The sequence below is a fragment of the Periophthalmus magnuspinnatus genome, chromosome 9 (assembly GCF_009829125.3).
Source record: "Periophthalmus magnuspinnatus isolate fPerMag1 chromosome 9, fPerMag1.2.pri, whole genome shotgun sequence".
Classification (NCBI taxonomy): domain Eukaryota; kingdom Metazoa; phylum Chordata; class Actinopteri; order Gobiiformes; family Gobiidae; genus Periophthalmus; species Periophthalmus magnuspinnatus.
In genome coordinates this window covers 23,901,341-23,918,132 of record NC_047134.1, presented here as the reverse complement: position 1 = coordinate 23,918,132, position 16,792 = coordinate 23,901,341, and the positions used below count along the sequence as shown (strand labels likewise).

Genomic DNA, 16,792 nt, shown 5'->3' with positions numbered 1-16,792 from the left:
ATGTAAGAAGCCCATGCCTTATTATGTAATGGGTTGAAGGCAGTATTTGAATGCATTTTTATATTTATTTAGTTTGCTTTTATATACTTTTATACTTTGCTCTAAAAGCCTAGGTGTTGCAAATAATCATTTTTACTGTAACAGATCAAACAGTGCATCTGGTTCAAACTAATTCCCATATCAATTAGATGTGCATTCTCGTTATAGTAGTTACAGTTTATAATCACAAAAGATATAAAAATGCAGAATAAATTAATATGGTTATTTCGCCTCCAGGACGTCAGGGGGCGGTATTGAGCAGTGCAGGTGGAAACGCGGCCCTGTGACATAAATAGAAGAGTGTTCATTCAGCCATTACACTCTTCTCACTCTTCTCACGGAGGGACGCGCCGCGAGTGGAGACAGGTCATCTGCAGACAGACAAAATGCTATCCGTGAGAGTCGCTTCAGCTTTGGCCAGAGCTCTGCCCAGAAGAGCTGGATTTGTAAGTGCTTTATTCAACTATTGGATGATTTTGGAAGAGTGTGTTTTGCAAAGTAATGCCTGTTCTTTGACGGCGTTAAGGGCAAAGTCGCAGGCCGCTGGCTAAAGCTAACCTGTCATCTGGAACACTGCGTACCGGTCACCCTGAAAAGCTTTAGCTACATGAATGCATCGTACAATGGAAAATCAAAATAATCTTGTTAGATTTTTACATTTGTCGTTTGCCCTTGAACCAGGCTGCATATCTTCAGTGTGCGGGCAAATCCATTAGTATTTTGCGGCAAAGCTAGCTATGCTAACGGCCCATTCAACCACGCTGTGAAGGTCAGAAAGACTGACAGCGCATGTTCACTGCGCTGCACGGAAGTTTATGCGACACCGTTACTGCGCATTTAAAAGGCTTCTTATGCGTTATTTTCAGTTTGATTGCAAATGCATTCAACAAAGTAAAGCGTCTGTCATTGATCTCTAAGGCTGTCCCCGCTGCCTGCGTTGGGGTCAACCACCTCCACACAACCAGACCATGGCTGCAGAAAACAGGTGAGTAAAGACAACATTTCACTCCCCTCAGTGTTTGAAACCGAATGGAGCAGTTTGTCGTAGAATGACATTCACCTGGAAAGAGGGTCAATGTTCAAAGAATGTTACAGACCTCTACAACAGCTAAGGCTTATTCAGTGCATTTCAGGGTCAAAATACAATTTGCTAATACAAGCTCAAGATGGTTTATTCAGGTTATTTACTATATTCCTACATTAATTGAAATTGTTTATAAATGTAAAAAAATAACTAAATGACAACTTACATTTAACTTGTTTCATGAAAATGCTACTTTGTGCCTTGTGGGTTTTTACATTTTAACATGTCTTTGTCATCACAGGCACCGCAGAGGTGTCCTCTATCCTGGAGGAGAAGATCCTGGGAGCAGACACTTCTGCTCATCTGGAGGAGACTGGACGTGTGCTGTCCATTGGTGATGGTATTGCCAGAGTGTATGGGCTGAGGAACGTCCAGGCTGAAGAGATGGTGGAATTCTCCTCTGGACTGAAGGTATGACTGAACGTAAACTGTTGAACATGAGATTTTTAGAAATCTAAACTTGACGCTCTGTATTTTTGTGATTAGGGTATGTCTCTGAACTTGGAGCCTGACAACGTTGGTGTTGTGGTGTTTGGTAATGACAAGCTGATCAAAGAGGGCGACATTGTCAAGAGAACTGGTGCCATTGTGGACGTTCCTGTTGGAGAGGAGCTGCTGGGCCGTGTCGTGGACGCTCTGGGAAATGCCATTGATGGAAAAGTTTGTGCATGAACTTAGTTTCACAATTTGGATTTGTTTTTAGTGGTTCAGAGGATCATGAGAATTTTTTTTGTCATTTCATTTTCTACAGGGTCCCCTGGGTTCCACCGTCCGCAGACGTGTGGGTCTGAAGGCCCCTGGCATCATCCCTCGTATCTCTGTGAGGGAGCCCATGCAGACTGGCATCAAGGCTGTGGACAGTCTGGTGCCCATTGGTAGAGGCCAGAGAGAGCTGATCATTGGTGACAGGCAGACTGGGTAAGAGCTTTTGGAAACAAATCTCAAAAATGTAGTCCTTAACATTTTTAATTACATTTTATATTTTCAGCAAAACTGCCATTGCCATTGACACCATCATCAACCAGAAGCGTTTCAACGACGGCACTGATGAGAAAAAGAAGCTGTACTGTATCTATGTGGCCATTGGTCAGAAGAGGTCCACTGTGGCTCAGCTGGTGAAGAGGCTGACTGATGCTGATGCCATGAAGTACACTATTGTGGTGTCTGCTACCGCCTCTGACGCCGCTCCTCTGCAGTACCTGGCCCCATACGCTGGCTGCTCCATGGGAGAGTACTTCAGGGACAATGGCAAGCACGCCCTCATCATCTATGATGATTTGTCCAAACAGGTGAGTGCTCCTAATGCCATGTCGATAGGTTCATACAGCAGTGAGTGACTGTCTCCCTGTCCCTTCAGGCTGTAGCCTACCGCCAAATGTCCCTGCTGCTGCGACGTCCTCCAGGTCGTGAGGCTTACCCTGGTGATGTGTTTTACCTGCATTCCCGTCTGCTGGAGAGAGCCGCCAAGATGAACGACAACTTCGGAGGCGGTTCCCTCACTGCCCTCCCTGTGATCGAGACCCAAGCTGGTGATGTGTCTGCTTATATCCCAACTAATGTCATCTCCATCACTGATGGACAGGTTTGTTCATTGCACGCAAACTTATAATGTGTAGCCCCTTGAATGGTGTACTGACCACTTGTCTCTGCGTTAGATCTTCTTGGAGACTGAGTTGTTCTATAAGGGTATTCGTCCCGCTATCAATGTAGGTTTGTCTGTGTCCAGAGTAGGATCTGCTGCCCAGACCAGGGCTATGAAGCAGGTATGTGTTGGTCCTTGTGTATTTTAAGTAGATGTGGTGGTGTGATAAGATTGAATGTGTTTTTGTAGGTGGCTGGTACCATGAAGCTGGAGCTGGCCCAGTACCGTGAGGTGGCAGCTTTCGCTCAGTTTGGGTCTGACTTGGATGCTGCCACTCAGCAGCTGCTCAACAGGGGTGTGAGGCTGACGGAGCTGCTCAAACAGGGACAGTACTGTAAGTTTGATATTTTGGTGTCACATAATCAGTATTTCTGATGTGTTGGAGTTGTAATACAATGCCTGTATGTACTTATAGGTCCTATGGCCATTGAAGAGCAGGTAGCTGTCATCTACGCTGGTGTCAGAGGTCACCTCGACAAAATGGAGCCCAGTAAGATCACAAAGTTTGAAAAGGCTTTCCTGCAGCACATCCTTAGTCAGCACCAGGATCTGCTGTCAGCAATCAAGTAAGCTCTTTCCCCATTTTAAAATGGTAACATTTTATAGAACACATGTATTGACACCTTTTATTCTACCTCAGGGCTGATGGCAAAATCACAGAGGCATCAGATGCTAAACTGAAGCAGATTGTTCTGAACTTCTTGTCCAGTTTTGAGTAAAATAAGCACTTGCAATGAACTTGAGTGTGCTTAACCTGTCCTGTTCCTGTTATTGTTTGTGAACCACTGAAGGCCACAACCTCCATGTACAGATTCCCCAAAAATAAAATTTTACAACCTAAAAGATTCTGTTCATTAATGAGGTTTGGACTAAGAGCGAATTTTCCTAAAATGGTCCCAGACAGATGTTGAATTTCAGTGGTGGAAGGCAAAAGCTTCTATTGTGCAGAAACAACTGTTTTATATGTTCATCAAATGTTAAAATATTAGCGAGAGAACCTGAGGAAGGTTTGGGCTGGTTTTCAGCTGTAGCCCAAATGGAGTGTTTAATACTATGGTAATAAATTACTCATAAAACAATCCAAATGGGTTCTGTTTATTCTCTGTAACATGCATGGACATGATAAAAGAAATTTAATTCAATTATACTATAGATCATACCTGGATGACTGAGGGATTATACAGACACACATGCACATGGTTATTGACTCCAGTAGAGGTCACTGGTCGTCTACTTGTAGTTCGTAGTCCATAGTCATAGGTCTATTGTATGCTGATTATAAATTATCCTAAAATGGATGTTTAAAAAGGGCTTGCAAATCAAAAGCTAAAGTTGTGCAAGATGTTTCTATGATGAATGAGCTTGTATCTAACATTTTAAGTTATAAAAAGAGATCATGTTTGTGCATTTTTAAACAGCATGTTCATGTACATAGTTCACATGCACAAATAAGGATGAGTTGGAGGTGTGAAGTTACAATCTGCCCTTTAGCCGACGATACAGCAGCTAGAGGTCACTAACGGACAATGGCAGGCACTTGACATATTTAGCTTGTATATGCAAAAAGTCTATTCATGCTATTCTAATTCCAAGCTAATATTTTGTTCGTTTTGCACACTAAATGCAAATCTAAACAACTTTTTGGTCATGTCATAATTTCCCTTTTGTGGTTCCATGTTTCAAAATGACATGAGACAATACTCATTTCTCCATTTTTATACAGTTTCAGACCACAATTGCCAACTAGAAAATTGTACATTGACCAAATTATAACTATTTTTCCCCTTGGCCTATTGTAAACAGTGGGATTTTAATAGTTTGCTTGGCTGGTTGGAGAGAGCCATGTGAGTGAAAGGGGCAGCTGTGAATGAGAACTATTGTGGAGGTCACGCTGAAAATGACACTCTCAAGAGAAACTGGACTGAGCAGAAATGGTGAACAATAGAACAACATCCAGACTGTTTTTGATTGCAATATATTTTAAGGTCTATGTTTATATAGTTATTATGGTTGTCTTGCTTATTTTCTGGGCTACACTCTTTGTTACACTGCAGTTCTTGTACTACTGAAATGTAATCTATGTAGGACAAATGGAAGTTCTTGTCAGATCTGTCCAACTAAGCTGTTTCAAAAATATTTATCATGTAAACAGAATCCACCTGTCAATCACGCCCATTTAAAAACAAGGAGATTCACCGGTGACCAAACTCACATCTTTGTAAAGTTTTATGTATTCTGGATCCCAGGCAACATTTTTGGCACACTTCATGAAAATATGCCTGAAAGACTGCTGGTTGCTAACATACCAAATTGGCCCCATTTTGCCAACAAAATTAGATTAGACCGTGAATGTGGTGCAGAAGAATGCAAAAAGTTTGTATTTTGGACCACTGCTTCTTTCTAATGTTATTTATGTTGCCAAGGGGCTATGTTCTTTACACTTAACATGTTAATTTAGAGTCTTACATGGACACAAACTCACTCACCCCCTCTACCATGTTTGAGTCACTGTTTTAAACCAGTTTAACTATAGTTGGCCCCTGTAGTGATTTTTAAGTGGCACTCTGTAGTTGCCATTTGAATTTTTTTATTTATTTTTTGTCCAGATGTGCTTTGAAAATAGGGCAAAAGTCTTTGGAGGAGCTATGAGGGAACGTTGACTATATTATGAGAGGCTACATTCAACTACATTCTCAAAAAAATACATGTTGTCCTCCAAAACAAATTACTTCACCAGTGTCTGCTGACTCCAGCAAACAATAGAGGTCACAAGAATTTACAACATGTAACTCATTCGCACATTCCCAGAAACTATAAGTCTAGGACATTTGTGTTATTTGAACAGCAATGGGCCCAGATTTCACGAGTAAACAGAATCTGACCCTGGGACACTTTATATCGCATTGGATTGGAAGCTACTGCAGCCTTAGTGCATTATGGGAACTCTGCATCTCCACCCGGTCAGGTCATGTGTATAATTGGATTGTGGCCTAAGCTTTGGCCATGGTGGCACCTGTCTGCTGTGCTTCTGTCACTAATGTTGTCAAACCCTCTGTTGAGTAAAGTGTAATTTAATTTAATCTATAGAAAAATAAAATAAAATTTAGAAAATAGAAATAAAAAATACTACAAATTGAACTTTGATTAAACAAAGGGTAGGCCATAATCATTTCTTCACAAATGCAATTTTGTAATCACTGTTATGAAGTTTTTGCAATTAATGAGGTTTGAATCAACATTACATTTATTGCTCAAATTAATTATAAAAATGGCATAACTGAAAAAATAATTGTTCTAGTCTAAATTAAATGAGCACTTGTTCAGCCCCACAAAATCTAGAGCAAAGATGCTTTTAACAGTAGCTCAGTTGGTAAAGTGTTTGCCCACTGATCCAAAGGTTTCAGTTTGAATTCAGCTTTCAACATAAAACATCATTGGTAAAGTCATCTGATCCACTGACCCACAGGTTGGCAGTGTGATTCCAGCTCCCACAGATGAACGTTGTTGTGTCTTTGGGCAAGACATTTAACCCACCTCACCTTAAGGTGTCTGTGTACACTGGTGTATGAATGTGTGTGTGTGAATGAGTGAGAGGTTCGTTGATGTAAAGCGCATTGAAGGTGGGAAAGCATTATATAAAAATGTGACTATTTACCACATTCACATGACAAATAAATGATAACCTGTGGAGGAAGAATATAGATAACTTTAAATTTTACTTTCAAATAACCCTTTAAAATATAACTAAAATAATTGTGGCCCTAACTGCCACAACTACATTACTTTTCATATGACATCAGTATGAGCACCTGTATTTGCATGTTGGTGGTTTCAGTGGTGTAGCTACAACAGACCCACCCAGACTATTGTCTGTACATGGCTCTACTCAAATTTCTCTCTTTTTACTCTGCTCTAAGGCACAATGTGAAGTTTTGTCTAATTTAAACAGTACCCCACCTTCTTGTCTCCATGAAGATGTTGCCACTTTGACTGGAAAGTTCCGTAGCATTGCATTAAAGGGCCTATATTACGCAATTTTCTGATCCATGCTATAATGTTGTTTCCTCATCAAAGGTATACCTGGGGTTGTTTTGTTTCATTCATACATGTTTAACACACAAACTACGCATATTTAGGCTGAATTCTTCTCTTAAACAGAAAACTCCACGTTGTGATGTCATGTGGTAATACAGGAAGTGCTCCACTGTGTTTGTAAACTCCATACACCTTCACTAGAATCATTTAGATTATTTCAGACCTGGAATTACCAATCTCTACTGAACATAAAAGGTAAAAGGGAGCTGTTAAATTGAAAACTACCACTTTATGACATCACAAGGTGGAACAGAGCATTCTGAGCTCTGGAGACGTAAACAAGCAGATAATGGATGTATATAAATGTATGTTTTTGAGGAAGTAACAACATTATGGCATGTTAAACATGGCTTAAAACTCACAAGAGTCGATTTTGCAGAATATAGGACGTTTAATATTTTTTCTTGTATTTAGTCAATTGCTCAAAAATACATGGAGTATTCTTGCAGTGAGCAGGGTCACCTCTCCACAGATCTGACCTGGTGGGGGTTACCTGCTTGTCTCTTTGGTGATAGAAGTTTATTACCATACTGTTGAACATTCCAGGCAAAGCTGTGTCCATGGGCAAGCGGAGCCTATACTGGAAAAATTACACAGTGCACCTTTATGTTATGGTAAATGGTCAGATTTTTATATAGCGCTTCAAGGCACTCACACACATTCATACACCAGTGTATGCAGACACAGGAGGTGAGTTCAGTGTCTTGCCAAAAGACACGACAAACAACATTCATCTGTGGAAGCTGAATCACACCACCAACCTGTGGGTCAGTGAATACGACTGCTCCACCAATGAGGTTTATGTCAAGAGTGGGATTCGAACCACCAACCCTCTCATCAGTGGGAAAACACTCTACCAACTGAGCCAATGTCACCCTTTGTTACATGTTTAAGTAAAAAAAGTTTAATCTTTCTGTTTTGTTCAACACGAGATCATTATATTTGTCCATAGTAAAAAAAAATCATTACAATAATTACATTTAAAAAACTGAATTCCACTGTTCTGAAATGCAATATTATTAGTCTAAGGCAAAAAATATATAAATTATTTCGTTGTTCAGTCTTCTTTTAGTTTACAGACATCCCGGGTTTCATTTTCACAGGTTGAACAGGGCCAATGGTCTGCACACAGATGCTCATTATACACCAGGCAAAAGGAACTCATTCATGATTGGCAGCATAACACAAACTTACTGTACATTCGTAGCCACATTACCGCAAAGTAAAAAAAGCTGGGTTTTGTTAGGACATCAAACATAAAACCGTTTTTGTTTCACAATAAAAACAATTTTCAAATAAGATAAAACAAAAACTCGTGTCTTAGTGCAAGATTTTGTCACCCGTAGTGTGCACAGTACTTAGCAGCTAAAGGCAAAATGTGATGTGGAAGTTCTTTGGTTTCAGCCCGTGCTTCCATAGTGGTTTTCTCGAGACGGGTTTTCTTGTAAATTTGTCTGTGTGGCATCTTCTTCTTCTTGTGATACCACTGGATTGAATGGCTGCTTGAAGAAGTTGGTCACACAGACAACCTGCAGAAAAAAAAAATCATGGGAACAAATTGATATCATGATTGTGGTTAAATGTGTGCACTCTATGGGTCCTCTTTATATAGTATGTGGCAGCACCCAGACTATGGAACAGCGCCCTCTGCCTGTCAGATCCTCTCAGTCTTTAAAGCAGCTGAAGAGTAGACTGAAAACCCACCTCTTCTCCCTGGTATTTAACACTAGTTAGACTTTTATGTGAAGCAATTCATTCAGCTAAAATTGTTTTAAATGTGCTATATAAAAAACAGTACTTCCTAATTCCAAAGTAATAGTAGTAGTGGTGTGATCTAACAGGCTGGACTTTTTAATTAAAAGTTTATCGTTAAAACTTTGATAATTAGGCTTTTATGTGTGTTTTTACCATAAACTGTAAAAAGAAGTGGACTAAGTGAGTGTGACATCATCCACAGTGTTTGGCTTCAGTCAAATGAAGCTCATCAAGGCTAGCAGTGATAGGGGCGAATTTGGAGCCAATTCTGACTTTGAGTATCATAGCATTTTTTTTTTTACATTTTTCTTAAAATGTTCATATTAATCTGCTCTACTGGGTTTTTATGTCATTATTTTGTCCATAAATCAAGATAAGAACATTGATAATAGACAAATCAGGCGCGTTCTTTCCCCGAGGTCGCTCCTGCTAGCATTAGCAACAGGTGTTTCTAAGCACCCGCTCCCTGCTAAACCAATGGTGTGGGCAGGAAGGGACGTTATGTTGAACAACCTCACTCCGCATTGGCTGTATGGAGCCAAGTTCCATTCCATATTTGGAATTCCACGTATCCGAGTATCATAGCAACCAAATTCCCTCCTATAACTGCTAGACTCGATGAGCTTCATTTGACTGGAGCCGAACGCTATGGGTGACGTCAACTTCTTTATACAGTCTGTGTTTTTTACAAAATACCTAACTTACATTTAAAATGGCCACCAGCCCTCCCTGCAGGAGCCCCATCAGGACGTCACTCCAGTGGTGCTTATAGTCGGACACTCGGGACAGTCCCACATAAACAGCTGTCGCAATCAGGAAAAACTGGAAGGTGGGACGCAGGAGCCTGGTCCAGTTTGACTTGAGTCTGGCTTGAATGTACAGCTGCATCAGACCAAAACAGAAATGTTAGACACATTTGAATAACGTTACATGAAACAATAGGGAACAGTGCCCATTTCCTCATTTAAAGTGCCAATCTTATGCCGTTCTCTGATCTGTTATAATGTTGTTTCCTCATCACAAACAGACCTAGAGTTGTTTTTTTTGTTTCATTCACAGGGTTAATACACAAATCCTACATATTTAGGCTGAGTTCTTTTCTCAAACTGAAAACACTCAGTTTCACCTTGTGATGTCATGTGGTAATACTGGAAGTTCTCCACTGTGTTTTTAAACGCCATACACCTTCACTAGAATCACTTGAATAATTTTAACCCTGGAATTGCCACTGATCTCTACTGAATTAAAGATAAAAGGTCACTGTTAACCTGAAAAATACCACTACATGACATGACGTGTGAATGAAACAAAACACAACTCCAGGTATGTTTTTAATCAGGTAACAACATTATAACATGGTTAATACTCACAAGAATCCATTTTCCAATATAGGACCTTTAAATTATGAGGTGAGATTTTGTCCACTCATACAAAAATTAAATGGGGAAATGGGATGTTCATAAAACCTCAGGAATGAACTCTGAAACTAAAAACAATATTTATGTCACAATACTATGGTGATGCAGTATCAGCAAAATGACTGTTGTATTAGTATAATTAATAATTAATTAATAATTAAAAGTGTATTTTGGTTACCAGCGTTGAGAAGTAACTGTAGCCATGTACAGGAAATACATATTCTGAATACTGATTTTGAGTGACTGTATTCTGGTACAGTTATTTCTTCATTTGGTGGTATTCAGAATACAGTTACTTTTCTAAAATCAAAGGAATACATTGCAGTACTTAATCACACAATTTAGGCTTCGAACCCTAGACTGTATAAAGAAGTGGACTAAGTGAATGTGACCCATAGAGTTCAGCTCCAATCAAATGAAGGTCATTAAGGCCAGCAGTTATAGGGGTGAATTTAGAGTTGAGTTCCATATTTGGAACTCAGACTGTGAGTATCATAGCAACCAAAGAGCCAATTTGGAGCAAGGATGTCGAAGGTAACGCCCCTTCCCTCCCGGACCGCTAGTTTTACAGCGTTGCCAAGCACCTGCTCCCTGCTAATCAAACCTGCGGCTAATGGTAGCGGGAGCAACCTCGGGTAAAAGTGCCCGATTTGTCTGTTATTAATGTTCATATCTTGATTTAGGGACACAATAGTGAAATAAGGAGGAGCTGGAGGACGTGTCCGGGGTGAGGGAAGTCTGGGAGTCCCTGCTTAGACTGCTGCCCCCGCGACCCGGCCCCGGATAAGCGGAAGAAAATGGATGGATGGATGGAATAGTGAAATAAGACGCCAGGATCATGTAGAGCGGGTTAATACAAACATTTTAAGACCAAAATGACAAGCCTGACAGCAGCAATTACAGAGAGAGGGGCCACAATTTTCCAATGTAAAGGGAATTGGAGCGGGAAGCGTGCCCATGATCACTTCCTATTCGGAACGTGGTGACTGGCAGGTTAGCTATGTCCATTTTTTTTTACACAGTTTATGGATAGAACCTTATAATTCCAATGCGACAGTTTAGCAGTATGTAAATGACACAAAAACAACAAACATACTTACTACAATAAACATCATACAGTACATGGAAAAAGACGAGTGCCCAGAGTAGAAGGAGAGCCTGAAAGAGAACAAAATGAAATTGATTATTTTAAATACAACACAATTCTTAAAACATTAACAAGGAACATTTTTTACATTGGTCCATTGCTGTGAAACCCATCCACGTGGCTGCTGTTTTCTTTGGCTAGTGAAAAATGCCGACTTGTCTATTAATGGTTGTGCATGAGCTTAATGCATCCTTGTTCCCTTCAGGCCAGGCTAATTTGGAACATTATGTAGAAATTTTATATACAATATATATATATATATATATATATATATATATATATATATATATATATATATACATAAATATATAAATTATTATTATTATTTATTATTATTATTATTATTATTATTATTATAAAATGCTTTCCAAATTAAAGTCTCAAAATAACTCAAAATTATAACTGATAATTTTGAGTTAGTCCACTATACAGTCTGTGGTGTCATCAAAAAGAGCCATCAAAAAATTAGATAAAAAATGCTATTAAAAATGATAACAAAATATGCTATCCAAAAATGCTATCAAAAATGCTATCAAGAGGTGTTATCAAAAAAAGGCGCCGTTGCTCAAATTCAGATGCAGTATTTGTCAGTTGGAAGGACTTTAATCCAATTAGACGGAGGGCAGGGTCCAGTATAACTAATGATATCATGCCATTATCAAAGTCTAGATGGTGAACCGCAGATATTGGTTAATCTGGTTTAGTAACATGAAAGCAGTACAATCAGTAAATGACAGAGGAGTAAGTGTGTGTCACTGCTTTATGGGAAATACTTAATATGAATGTCAAGTCTAAATACAACCTTTGACATGTAGCTATAAACATATTAAAACATCACTGCTCACAAACGGAACACACTCTGTTCCACCTTGTGATGTCATCATGTGGTAATACAGGAAGTGCTCCACTGTGTTTTTAAACTCCACACACCTTCACTAGAATCATTTGGATGATTTCAGCCCTGGAATTGCCGATCTCTACTGAACAAAAAGCTAAAAGGAGCTGTTAACTTGAAAACTACCACTTTATGACATCACAAGGTGGAACAGAGCATTTTGAGCTTTGGAAATGTAAACAGATTAATAATGCAGGTTTACTCGAACATGTGTGAATGAAACAAAACACAACTCCAGGTATGTCTTTGTGGTGGTAACAGCATTATAACATGACTAAAAACCCACAAAATCAATCTTGCGTAATATAGGACCTTTAACCTTATTTTACGGTTTGAAACTTGAATTTTTACATATTTAATTTTGCTGTGAGCGTCAGTAGGTCATGGTTATACTAGTGATCTTGCATTGAAAACTTTTGGAACCACTGTTCTAAATGATAAAAAGTCCTCAAAAAAGTCCTGATTTTGGTTTCATACCTGGCCTCATCCACCAGAAACGACTCTCCAGCGCAGGTGAAGTTCTCCACGTATCCCCCGGCATTACAGTTAATCTTGTCCCATGAGGGTTGACACACAGCCAGGAAGTTGGGTCGCAAACGCCCAATGGTGTACTTAGCTATGTCTGTTAGCGACTGGCTAGCAGCAGCTCCAAACACGTAACTCCCAACTGCTTTGTAGACACGCGCCACATATCGAGTGCCCACAGACTGGTTCCTGATGCGGGACAGGTAAACAGAAAGGCACTCACCGCATACGAGCTGCAAACAAGACAGGAGTGGTACGAAAAAAAAGAGGTAACCTATTATTCAAAATGAAGTGATTCATGTTTGAGAAATATTTAATTGCTAATTTTCACAACGCCATATCCACTGCTCACTAGTGTGATGTGCACCTATCCATAGGAGGGGCCGACAGCATGCAGCGCTTTTGTTGTGATGACGTTTACAGCGACGTCAGCTTCCACTGGGCACCACAGTATTCTAATGCAGACTTGTGTCTTTTATTAAGTCATTTTGGATGAATATTGCGATTTAAAATATGCAAATTATAACAATGATCCACAGCTCACTTATAACTATATAGCAGAGACATGTACAAGAGGTTTGATTTCATGTTGAGAGAGTGGTTGGACTTGTGTCACTAAAGGTGCACAACGTAACTTTTCAGATAGGGCGTCTAAAACCTTCTCGTCTGGAGATGTTATAGTTTTGTCTGGATTGTTGATTGCACGGCATAGTGTTGTCACAATAACAAAATTTAGGACTCGAAAACCAGGACTCAAAAACCAGAACAAAATAAATCTCCAAAACACATTCTGGATTTTAGCGTATCTGTCTACAATAGCCTCTAAACACGTCACAAAGCTATGACCCCCAGGACCCCCCCTGATCTTTCCAGGCAGCCATAATGTTAGTTTAGCTGCTATAGCCCCTTTAATTGAAAAAACAAACAAACAAAAAAAAACAACAATATTAGACTTACCACTATGAGTGTGAATGGGATCATAACTCCTCCAAGCAGCTGGTAGGATATCGTGTCATCTTTGAGGGGATATCTGATAGACTCATCATTGCAGAAGAATCCTCGCTTGAAGGGGTTGTGTTGAGGAGTCAAGATAAGGAATGGAAGAGCAACTGTCACAAGAAAAGAAAAAAAAGCTTTAGATTCAAGGTTTTATTTTACAGTAGGACTAGAGACAATACTGATCAATCTTGAGTTCTTCTTTAATTATTGTTTTATTAATTTTTATTGGAAAACTATCCCAGTTTTCCCCAACTACCCAATTTTAAAACATCAAAAGAGGAGCAGGTGAACACAAGCATAACTCACTACATAAAAAAGCGAATTAAGATGGTTCTGCATTTTGTACAATGGATGTCAGATACAAGAGTTGTTTGGAAAAGAGGGTGGAATCATTCTGGGACAGACAAAAGTGTAAAGTTACACAATAGAGTCCACATATTTGTATGAGAGCTTAAAGGGGCATGGCCTTTTCTTTAGTTATTTTCAGTTCAAATGATATAATATAATTGTAGACAGGGTAGCGTGCGGAGATACTGAAATCTGCACAGGTCAGGTAATGCGTCAGGCTATTGTTAAGTGAAACAAAGGCAAATGGTTTGGCTCTCATTCACAAACAGTGGAAAGTTCATAAGATAGTTTTTCATGTTTCACATTCTGACTTGGTTGGTGGGATAGTATCTGGGATGGAAATGTATTTCTGTATGTAGTTTCACACCAGTTAGCAGTTCGTGAAAAAATGCTGAAATGAAAAGTACAAAAATACAGGAAGTGGTGAGGAGCTTTTCAGATGGAATAACCCAAGATCAACCTACATCAATACCAAAAATTCCAATCAAATCTTTTAGATTAAACTCAACTCAAGATTAAAGTGACAGATTAAACAATGATTTACAGGTAGAGGTGTTGTTGTCCATTTTATTCAGCTAATCATAAATATAGTAGTAGTTTTGGTCATTGTTTACATTATGGCTGCTAAGTGACTCATATGGAATTAAAATGGTAAGTGGTCAAATTCTGATGTAGAGCTTTCCCACCTTCAAGACACTCAAAGCACTTTACATCAAGGAACCACTCACCCATTCACACACACATTTGTACACCAGTGTACACAGACAGTGGGGGCGAGGTGGGTTAAGTGCTTTGCCCAAGGACACAACAACAGCATTAATCTGTGGGAGCTGAAAACGCACTGCCAACCTGTGGATCAGTGGATCTGACCACTCAACCAGAGTGGGATTCGAACCGCCAACCTTGAGACCAAGTGGGGAAACGCTCTATCAAAACCATAATGAACATTAAACTAGTGAAATGAGTTACTAACATGTCACATTATTTCTTTCACAGTTAATTATAATAATCTTACTAGAACTATTGTGTAGTAATGTAAACAATGCAGTTTTAACACTAAGTGGAAACTAACACTCAGTTTTGCATCCTGTTGCTATGCTGACAGACGACTGAACACTCAGCAACCTCAAGGCACTGAGTAAGCAAAGTAGGTGCCCATTTAAACATTGCGCACAGAGCAATCTGTCTTAACCGGCATTATCAGCCTATAGTCTATGTCACCTTTAGGTTCAAAATCCATATAAAGGTTACGCAATCAGATTATTCACAGTAGCATTTTCCATAGCACATTTATGACAGATTACTTTCCATAAATGAAATTAAAGGAATTAAAGTCACAAGGTGGGACCTTTTCCATTTCCTTGTCAAGTTCATTGCACTACGGGTGTTCCAACGCCAACAAATGGACTTTAATACCTATATTACAGCATCTTATGTTTCCTCATCACAGACCTGAGGTTGTGTTTTGTTTCATTCACACATGTTTAACACACAAACTCTGCACATTCTCTCAAACTGAAAACACTTTGTTCCACTTTGTGATGTCATGTGGCAATACAGGTCCACTGCATGTTTATACTCCATACACCTTCACTAGAATAATTTGGATGATTTCAACTCTGGAGTGCCAATTTCGACTGAACTAAAGGTAAAAGGCAGAGGTTAACTTTAAAGCTACCACTACATTACATCACAAGGTGGAACAGACTTTGAGTTTTGGAGATGTAGACAGACTAAGGGGTTACTTAAACACGTGTGAAAGTGTTTAAGTAACCAGGTACGTTTTTGATGAGGTAACAGTGTTATAACACAACTATACGTTCATAAGAAGCCTGGCCGTAATACTGTACCGTATAAACAACTTGTGTTTGCAGTCTGTGGTGCAGTTTGACGAGATTATAGGGTGAGTGCGAGGCGTGGGCTTACCTAGAACGAGACAGCCGACATCGGCGAGGACAAGCGTGATCCCGGAGGCTTCAAACATTTCGTGAAGTCGTTTCTGCTTCGGTTGTTGCGCGCGCGTAAAGACGATCCTCCTCCGACTGTCGTTCCGCGTGAGGGTCCTCCGGGTGGGCTTGGGCGAGACCAGACGTTGCCTATCTGGCGCACATGTCTCGCTATTCCAGCACAAGATTCAAAGACAGCAGCAGTAGCGTCATTGCACTGTGATTGTACTGCAGGAAGGGCTCCGTGGTAAAGGAGGAAGGCAGTGTGTTGTCTATTTGGGGATGTCCCACTTCACAAACACCAAACGGAGCGCTAGCACGAACCAAGTCACAAAAACATCCAAAACTACGCTATTTCTACTAGTCTAACACGAGCACAACGAGGAAACTCTCACCCGTTAAAGGTGTCAAAGTTCATGATAACACGGGGCGGGTTCCTCAGCTCATATCGAGTCCAGTCCAAACGTGAGACTGTTGTTGCCGGTGAAGAAGTGGACCAACTGGTCCAGCTCTATTTAGGTGGGCTCAATGGTGCCTTCAAAGAGTGCTGGGAAAATAGAACATCAACTCCTCCTATCCAACAGAAGTAGCCCTGTATGCTTGTGTTTTCAAATTATCCGATAGTTGTCCCTAAAATTTTACGCATTACGCACCATTACGCATTGTAAGGTATAGTAGTTTACTCTATTCACCAGCGTTCTATACCAATGTTTTCTTATTTTTTACTTGGTCTCCACATAAAATTTACAGATGGCAATATAATCCCAGGATAGAGCATATGAATAATTGTCATATCCAAGAAAAAAATAAAATAAAATTGATCGCTTAAGAAATTGGACATTTAAAAACATATCTACTGTTCTTAAAGTCGTATTTCCTAGTTGTACTTAAGGCCACAC

At 39.7% G+C, this 16,792-nt stretch overlaps 2 protein-coding genes across 3 annotated transcripts; one reads left to right on the top strand and one right to left on the bottom strand.

Annotated features, from left to right (window-relative positions):
- Positions 1 to 343: 343 nt before the first annotated feature.
- On the top strand, positions 344 to 3,608 carry atp5fa1 (ATP synthase F1 subunit alpha). Of its 2 annotated transcripts, XM_055224270.1 has the most exons (11): positions 344 to 485; positions 937 to 1,024; positions 1,365 to 1,534; positions 1,610 to 1,783; positions 1,875 to 2,041; positions 2,112 to 2,412; positions 2,481 to 2,705; positions 2,779 to 2,886; positions 2,955 to 3,099; positions 3,181 to 3,331; positions 3,406 to 3,608. In XM_055224270.1, exons 1-11 carry the CDS (start codon positions 426 to 428, stop codon positions 3,482 to 3,484), a joined length of 1,668 nt encoding a protein of 555 aa, XP_055080245.1. In that variant the 5' UTR covers positions 344 to 425; the 3' UTR covers positions 3,485 to 3,608. The 2 variants fall into 2 exon arrangements, with proteins under 2 accessions (XP_055080245.1, XP_033828026.2); XM_033972135.2 differs by lacking the exon at positions 344 to 485 and having other exon boundaries at positions 814 to 1,024.
- Positions 3,609 to 5,423: 1,815 nt separating this feature from the next.
- LOC117376699 (phospholipid phosphatase 1-like) lies at positions 5,424 to 16,429 on the bottom strand. Its single transcript, XM_033973219.2, has 6 exons — positions 15,874 to 16,429; positions 13,558 to 13,709; positions 12,553 to 12,833; positions 11,134 to 11,191; positions 9,321 to 9,497; positions 5,424 to 8,389 (listed from the first exon to the last, which is right to left on the bottom strand). The coding sequence occupies exons 1-6, from the start codon at positions 15,929 to 15,931 to the stop codon at positions 8,261 to 8,263; spliced, it is 855 nt and encodes a 284-aa protein (XP_033829110.1). The 5' UTR covers positions 15,932 to 16,429; the 3' UTR covers positions 5,424 to 8,260.
- Between the last annotated feature and the right edge of the window lie 363 nt (positions 16,430 to 16,792).